General features: G+C 42.5%; 1 protein-coding gene across 2 annotated transcripts; it reads right to left on the reverse strand.

Annotated features, from left to right (window-relative positions):
* Nucleotides 1–487: 487 nt before the first annotated feature.
* Nucleotides 488–5,860, reverse strand: LOC133918748 (uncharacterized). 2 transcript variants are annotated; one of them, XM_062362785.1, is made up of 3 exons: nucleotides 5,671–5,860; nucleotides 3,987–4,065; nucleotides 488–2,985 (listed from the first exon to the last, which is right to left on the reverse strand). In XM_062362785.1, exon 3 carries the CDS (start codon nucleotides 2,706–2,708, stop codon nucleotides 813–815), a length of 1,896 nt encoding a protein of 631 aa, XP_062218769.1. In that variant the 5' UTR covers nucleotides 2,709–2,985; nucleotides 3,987–4,065; nucleotides 5,671–5,860; the 3' UTR covers nucleotides 488–812. The 2 variants fall into 2 exon arrangements, with proteins under 2 accessions (XP_062218769.1, XP_062218770.1); XM_062362786.1 differs by lacking the exon at nucleotides 5,671–5,860 and adding an exon at nucleotides 5,403–5,541.
* Between the last annotated feature and the right edge of the window lie 3,012 nt (nucleotides 5,861–8,872).

Here is an 8,872-nt window from a genome sequence, read left to right on the forward strand (position 1 = left end):
TAAATCGTTTTTCGGTTGTAGGAGTGTTTTTTCTAGTAAAATTGTGAAATCTTTACGGTTCAAAAGGGTAGCAATTGTCAGTGCATACTTGAACATTTTCCGGTTAGGTAAAAAGTATTTTTCATGGACGCATCAATTGCTGGTTGGGGCGGTGCATATTTGAATACTTATTTAACATGTTGGGAGTTAAATAGCAGTTTCACAAGTGTGCATCTAAAACTGTTTATGATTGATGCTTGGTTGATCTTGATGTAAACTGAATGGCATATTTGCGCACACTTAGAGTAGGTAGTCAGAAAGCTTTTTATCCGGTTTAAATAATAGTCTAAAATGCGGATAGCAGCTCCTCCATAATAAACCATCACTAGAGCATCCAACTTTTGTTTGTGTTTTCTTTTCCTTTTAGTGTTTTTAAATATAAATATGTGTATCTTAATTATCCAGACGTTAGAAATGTACTCTTAATATGTAGCACATTGATATAACGTTAAGGACCAATAAAGCTTCTTTTATTGAAAAAAATATATGGAGAGCACAGCAGACCTTCAACAGAGTACCTAGAATTCACACGAATATCTATTATGCAACCTTCCCCTTTTATTTATATCATCACAGGGGGTAGCTATAAAGCACACATGACCACCATTACAAGGCTCAGATGACACCTACTACAAGGCACACACACAGCTATAACGCAGCAGTGCTGACACATCATGACACATAGTTCACACAATCATACCATAGCTTCCACACCAGAGGACATGGGAGATCCTCGCCTACCGAGATGGGAGGAAAGGTGGCGAATTCAGTCATTACAGCCAGTTGCGGCGTGCAGAGCTGCTAGGGTCCATGTTGGCAGATTTCCAGTTGCTAGGTGCGGAGGTACTAGCATCGGCGTTGTTGGTCGGCGGCTTGTTTCCAAGGCTCATACCATCAGCAAACATTGACAGAATGTTAGCACCATGCACCCGACCCTCAGGAGCTGGAACAGATACACGACGAGGAGCCTCCGCAGGATGCAAGAAAATGCTTTGCCTGCTTGCTTCGGTGCTTGAAGGACGATCTCCATGAGAAAGGGCACTGCTGATAATACTGAAAGCACTAAATGACAGACCCCCGTGGACACTATTGTCATCCACCAGCGGGTTGTGTTGAACACACAGGCCTTTTTTGCCTCGTGCAAGGCGGTCACAAGGAGGGCCACCAGATCCAAGATCTGATCCTGGATGACCCCACAAGCAGCGCTTCCCTCCACCATGTGCCTTGCAAAAATCAGTGCTTCCCTGAGCGCTCTTTCCACAGCCAGCGGACTGGCATCGCTTGCCCCCACCATGACCAACACAGCGGTCGGTCCGACCTCGTGCGCTCTTCTTGCATCCTTCTACCACACACCTCTTGCCACCTCCATGTGCAACGCAGAATTGGGTCCCGCCATGCACGCTCTTTGTACAACCTTCAGCTGAACAACGTTTGCCTCCTCCGTGGCCTTTGCAGAATGGGGTGCTTCCCTCAGCACCCTTGGAACAATCAGGGTGTGTGCATCTTCTGCCACCACCATGAGCTTTGCAGAAATTAGTGCTGCCCTGAGCTCCCTTGTTGCAACCATCATGCTCACAGCGACGCCCGCCTCCGTGAGCAATGCACAAGCCTGACCGCCCTTCTGCGCTCTTAGTGCAGTTCAGCTGTTGGCACCTCTTCCCACCACCATGCTTGATACAGCGGCCGGATTTCCCTCGCGCTGCTCTTTTGCATCCTTCATTGCTACAACGTCGGCCACCTCCGTGGGCTATGCAGAGATCAGTACGGCCTTCAGCACTCTTCGTACATCCAAGGTATTCGCAGCGTCTCCCCCCTCCATGAGCCTTACAAAAGATGGTCTTGCCCTCAGCTCCTTTGTTGCAACCTTCCTTTTGGCACCTTCTACCCCCACCGTGGGCAATGCAACGCCCTGATGAACCTCTGGCTCCTTTTACACATCCTTGGTATGAACAAATTTTTGTGCTACTGCTGTGCTGCTGCAGATGGACAGACCCGGAAGTACAGGCTGCTGGACTCTTTGGCACTTGGATCAGTGTTGGTGTTGGAGCTGGACCTTGAACCTGGTTAGAGCTAACTGGGAGCACTTGGCTCAGAGAAAACCCAGCCAATTTGTCAGCCTGATTAAGAAAAGAAAGCAGCACGCCACCAGATGGCCGGTGAGCAGATGTAGATCCTTCATCAACAGTTGGCACTAAAGCCATAATGTGTGGCTGCACAAATATGTCTTGATGTGCAGTGGTTCCAATTAGGTCATCAGTAACACCAGATTGAGATGGTGCCAAAGATAACTTAAGATCCAACCCAGGTTTCTCCAAAGTCGTCCTAGAATCACAAGCCTGTTTATGCACCTTGGAAGTACCTTCATTGCCAAGAGATAACTTAAAAGTTATGTCATAATCCATACACGAGCCTTCATCGCTTCCCTTAGCAGAAGAAACAGTGGAGCCAGTACCCATGCTCTGCTTGCTGCTATCTGAGCTTGATGAGTCACCCAGACCTAGAGACAATTCAGTCCACTTTCTCTTGTACCCTCTAGGAGCTAGCACATCAAGTTGGCTAGAACCAGCTGTTGGATGGCTGGCCGCTGGAATGACAGTGCGCTGATTCCCGAAGCCATTTGGATTTGAGAAATTTATAGTGAATGCTGAGCTCCTACACCTCGGTTCCATTGCTCCTATACTCAACCAATCTTTATGGTTAAGGACCAGCAGGCCTCACTTCCGGTTTAATAATTGTCAACAGTCAAAAAAGTTACCAAGTTAGAACATATAGAGTAGTTAGCACCCTTTATTATCCTTGCATCCCCCACTAACAAACCCTGAAGTATCTCTACGATCCATTTTCCAGTGCTTTACGTGAAGCAGTGCTAGTTAATCACAAACTGATTACAATGCTACACCTGTGAATATCCAACCAGGGCTTTCATCCAAAAAAGTGACTGAAGTTCTGCAAGCAGTGAAAAATGAACACAGGTGAGATCAGTGCTCCTGAGTTAAAATAATGCACAGACAAAAAAGACACGCAAAAGAAATTAGGGACACACAATACAACTGAAAAGAAATTGGGTATCATAGGTTTTGAGGGAATTCTATCCGTAATATTGTATCCAGAATGTATTGTTGACTCTTCACATATGCCATTGACATGGAGAATATAGAGTTAGCTTCTTACATAAGAAAGCATAATCTTACTGCTCAGCCAGAATTAAGATAGAGGAATTCTAACTCTGTCCGGAAGAAGCCGGAAAGGAGACATCCACCAGAGTGCGGTAACATATGCGACAACTCTATGACACTATGGTGCAGTAACAGAATAGCATAACAGAAACAACGAAAAAGTAATCAGGTAGCTCAGTCTGGGTGGTACATTAACTTTATTCGAGTTGTGTTGGCACGAGCTCCTTTAGTACTACAATAAGGTACCACAGCAGGCTGAAATCATTCAACAATGCCCTAATATGTAAACTACTGTCCCTTTTATATACTTCTTACTAAAGTATATCTCAACTTATATGTCATAGCCTCATAGGCGTGGCCAGCCATGTTACCAGCTAATTTCTTCTGGTTTGATTCTATCGTTGGATTATCTGTTGGGTTGATTCTATCTTCCATGTATAAGGTAGGGTTGCTATCAACAAGCGAGAGTGGATTAAAAGTCTCCCCAGTCCATAAGCCCTTGTTGTCGAGCAAAAACATTTATACATGCAATGTAATGATAAAGAAAGGCACGAAGGTAAACGATTGAGTTCCACATATATCATAAATTGTTCCATATGAGGGCATAGGGGCTGAGTCACTATTAGCTTAACAGAATCTAGGTGGCCAGGCACTGTGATTAGGACACCAAAATGAACCTCGAAGCATTATAACCTACATGTGCAACATATACTCGGCTATGGGCTAACGTTATTTTAATAAAAAGACACAGCGAATGAATTTGAAGCTTACAAGCCTTGCCAGTAAGAATCAACGAGCAGCAGGCCACATGTACTTGAAGCTAATAACCCTAATGCTCAGCAATGGTGCTCTGCAAAACGAAAAGTAGAACCAAAATTAACAATCTTAGATACAAAAAGACAAAATGTTAACAAATAAGCATATCCCTTGTAACTTTAATCAGGTCAAACGGCAAGATGCTTGAATGGTCCACTATGAAAATAAGCACACCATCCGTGTTAACAAAATTTACATAGCTCGAACAAAATGGGAGTGAACCTTCAAAGACAAAGGCAACAGAAATTTATTCCCCAACGCATACAGAAATGTGTGCTCAGAAAATTCCATCATGCATGCCACAGTTTGCAATATTATATCAGGAAGCAGAATATTAGCATGTCTTAATCACAGCAAAAAGAAAGAACCAGCATATATCTTCAAGGGATCGATGGGACTGCATTATTTTCTAGATAGGGACCACACTGACATAAAATAATATTCTAAATTCTTCTCCAGCCAACAGAAAAATGGAATTTAGTTTTAAACAATGAAGAGGGGATTTACAAGGTGAATTACTAAACGATGCCCTCGTACACCTTTCATAAGAAAGAACCAAAGAACCTTAACAACAAAAGAATCTTCTAAAATTTAAAACTGTGGCAGGCGGATAAGAATATTTACTGGAAAGGAATAGTCGAAGGAAACAATCTTTTACCCACTGAACTTGTAAAGAAAAAACCAACACTTACAAGGTAAAAAGGAAAAGAAAAGAAAACATGACCGGATCTAAGTATGAAATGTTAGTAACGCTCCCGGTGCTTTCTCGCACTTGTGGAAAATGTATAAGCGTTACCTTAGACCTAGAGCTATGAGCCATGCATCTAGAGGACCTTAAGCTTAGAGTAACTTTCTAAGTCACTAAGATCGTATTTCTCAAGCACGATATTGTTGATCTCTTTTCTGTCTTCTCCATATAGAATGGTTAAACACTAGATGGAAATTCAGAATTCAGAAATATACTCTGCTCCAAGGCAATGAAAGACTATGAATTCACTATGGTAACGAACTGGTTAACTACTACACTTTTTCCATGCGTAAAAAGAAACCTAAGATCAGGGAGAAGCATCCACAACTCCCCCAAAGATCTGACTCTTAGGCATCAAACCACAACAAGCACCAGATAGAAGAGCAGCATAGCGGCAAAACGAATTGGAATTATATTCGCTGCATCTCCTGCACGAACAACTGTTCAATTTCTTGTGCACGCCTCAGCAGCAAGAACACGGGCCGAGCTAACGAAACTAACATCGCAAGTTTATCAAGTGCTAACGAATTCAGTAACCCCAAGCAACGACAACAAAGGAAGGGTGAGCTCACTGCAACATAGTAATAAGCTAGAACGAACAGCATGCAGAACGCCATACCAACCTTCCACCTCTCCGGACCACTACGCCGAAGCCGGGAAGGATTAGCTTGCAGCCCACCACGGGCTTAAATACAAGGATTTCCACACCGCGACAAGAAATCAATCGCAAAGAGAGAGAAAAAGATCAGAGGAAAGCAATCGCGGGGAAGACACCAAGAAATTTCCGCGCAAGCTTCGCTCCGGAAAGAATCGCCCGTAAAAAAAAAAAAAAAAAAAAAGACGCCGGGCGAGAGGCGGCGCGCCTCGAGGGGAGGGAAGGGAAGGAGATACCTAGGCGGTGGCGGGGTTCTCGTCGTCGTCGTCGTCGTCCGCGCCTCGAGGACGCAGAAGCTAGGGGGGAAAGCGAGAGGCGGTGATGCGATGCGCTGCAGGGACGGGGAGAAATGGAGCAGAGAGAGAGAGGAGAGAGATGCGCCTTGGAGTTGGAGTGAGAGATTACGTCATTACGGCATTCGTGGGAGACTTCACCGGAAAAAAAGCTACTCCCTCTGTTTTTTTAACCTAGCAAATTTTACTAACCGCTTCTTCTAAAAATAATTATAAATACTTAAAAATATATCATACTAATAAAGTTTATTTCTTAATAAATTTAATAATATAAAAATTTTAAGCATCTATAAATTATTTTTTAAAAACACATAGCTACACTTACTAAGTAAACTGAAAGAAAGATAATACTTTTGGCTGAGTGTGCCAAATTTGTTCGGATTTTTATCGATATAGGAAATTGTAATTTCGTGGATCTCCACTTTTAAAGAAGCTTTTTTCCTTGAAAAAATCGTTCCGGACACTTATGTTTCAAACAGTAGAAGCAGAGAGACCACTTATATTGTTTCAGAAAAAAATAATTAGCAGGCTCGAAGATTTTAAAGTTAAAGGCAAATTGATATTCTTTTGTGAATTTCATGACTATGTTTTCTTTTCACGAATGTTTCAAGTAAATTCAGCAATAAGTACTTGCTATAATGATCGGAAATTAGGACGACATCAGCTAGCAATCTCATTCTCACTCAATAAGTCATGAAACCCCCTATCAAAATAACCAGCAAACATGCTAAGCACTCATGCTAGAGGTTGTATAAATCGATGCACCGATGGAAAAACAGAATAATGGAAGGAACAAGGACAATGAGCCCGTAAAGAAGAAACAATTAGCAAGCAAGCATAAACAACTTCTAATAACTCATGGATGAACGAAACAAACACAACAGTAGGAAGTGTGTGTATATTTCAATCTAGTAAAGAAAGTCCGATTTTAACCACCCAACAATATTTTCGGTTGGCTGATGTGAACCTAATACAAGGAATGAGTGGGTTTCACCGGAGTTACAAGCATCTTGAGCATAGGTGCTACCTTCTGACGTTGGTGATATGCATTTACCATTATTAGTTAAAAGAAGAGATACACATTTAACAACTGAGTTTTCCTATCTAACTATAAAATGAAAGAGCTAATCCAAGTAGGAATGGCAATAATTACATATTACCTTTGTATCCATAGGTAAAAATCCTAAGGTGCTGCAGAATTAATTCATTGTTCACAGATTAAGGTGCTGCAGAATTAATTTTAAGCCCAACAGACCGATAGATATGAGCATGAAAAAAGTTCTACTATTTTCACTTCGTCCTTGTACTCTCAAGTAATTGTCATGTGTACTCTTGTCATATTCTGGATACACTTGTTCCTTCCAATTTCTTGTTTATTTCTCGTGCTTCATCTATGATGCATATGATTTTAAGTGTCTGCTGATTTTATTTGGCCGCTCCTCTCTGTCCGCCCGTCCTCCATAACACCAGGTAAAGGGTACAGGGCGAGGTGCCCATGAATGACGAGTATGGGTTGTATCTTTTACCTATGATAAGTAAAAAGCATAGACGTGAGTTTAAAAACTAACTTGTATGTATAAATTTAAATAATCTACACCCGTAGACCTAAGTAAACATTGCTATCCCTAAACCTAAGTGAACATCGAAGCATCAAAACTGAAGGATGCGATGGAAAGGGATCCACTACAGAGGAAAAAAGAAAGAAAAAAAACTGAGGTGTTCAAAGCAGTAAATCTGATCTCTGAGAAGGACTTTTCTGTAAAAGATGACCTAAAACAAGCGAAGCCGCCCCGAAGAATCCGTCCTGTGCGGTGCGCATGCTGGGCTCGGCGGTGCACCTCCTATCGTTTCCCGCACCGCAACCACATCGCACACATCCACTGCGCGTGGGTCCATAAGTACCAGGCCCCGCACGTCAGTTCCTAACACTGTCCCACGCAAACGGCGTGCGTGGGGACGGGACGCGGCTCGTCACCAGTGACGCGACCCGCTACCGCGCCCTGAGGGCGGGTGGACCCCGCGCGCCGAGCGAGGCGAGGGATGGTCGCGGCGGCGGCGTCCGGGTCGCTTTCTCGGTGCCCTTGGATTTTCGTGCGCGCGAGGCGGGGCCCGGCTGACGTGTCCCCTCCTCCCCCACTGATCTCTTGTTACGTGACCTCCTATGGCTCCACTTGTGTGTCCTGACCAACTTGTATCCAATAGGAACGCTAGAGCTTTGGATCTTACAGTATTTTTGAAAGGAGCCTCAGCCAGGGTTTTGGCCTTATTCTGTCTTATTTGAATGCGCTCTCTTAAATTTTAAGGTAAAATCATCGAGAGCTCGGATAAACAGTAATACGTAGTTTTCAGTTTATATAGTGATCTTGTACACATGATTCTTTAAAACGAATTAGATATAGAAACTGAAAAACCAGCTTTCTTAATTCACTCTCCCATAAAATCATTTTATTCATAAAGTTTACTCTTAATAATCACTTAAGTCACAAAAATCATTTTTCTAAAAGAATCATTTTTCCAAAAAAAATTAAATCAGGAGAAACTTACTCAACATGCTCTTTACTTCCTTCTTCAACAAAAAGGGACAAGTTGCATCCAATCGAACGAGGGATGGATCATAAACTAAACTAGTGAAAATCACAGTATGGGTGATTTTTCTTCAAGAATATCCAGGAGAGCACAAAATGGAAATGAAAATAATTGGAATCAACAAAGGGACGACTAGAGTGAATGAATGTTTGCCTTGCATTTTATTTGGTGGTGAATTTCCCACGGAGACGGAGGGCTCCATCAACATTGCAACTTTGAAGTCGAACAATCATCTAAGAATCCGAAGAAAATAATCTCCAAGAAACAAAGCTTCCCATGACCTCAGCTCATCGAATTTTTAAAAAAGAAATCATCCATTGGAGTGGCATCATTGTTACATTTTTCTTGCTTGCACAGATTAGCGACGTGGACGACCAGCTTTGGCTCCAGGTTAAGCTGCAATCAAGCTTAATCAAAATTAATTAGATCCATGCTCTTGTCACCTCACGCTAACATTAATTTTTTAGTAGAGTACTCAGCTAAGAAAAAAAAAAAGAGACATTCTTTTTAAGTCCTACTCCTACCTGATGCGCGATATTTTATTTTGATGATCCCGCCG

The sequence above is a fragment of the Phragmites australis genome, chromosome 5, assembly GCF_958298935.1.
Source record: "Phragmites australis chromosome 5, lpPhrAust1.1, whole genome shotgun sequence".
In the NCBI taxonomy this organism is placed as follows: domain Eukaryota; kingdom Viridiplantae; phylum Streptophyta; class Magnoliopsida; order Poales; family Poaceae; genus Phragmites; species Phragmites australis.

Excerpts from the sequence above, each read along its gene's own strand:
- LOC133918748 (XM_062362785.1), bottom strand. The coding sequence starts at position 2,708 with ATGGAACCGAGGTGTAGGAGCTCAGCATTCACTATAAATTTCTCAAAT.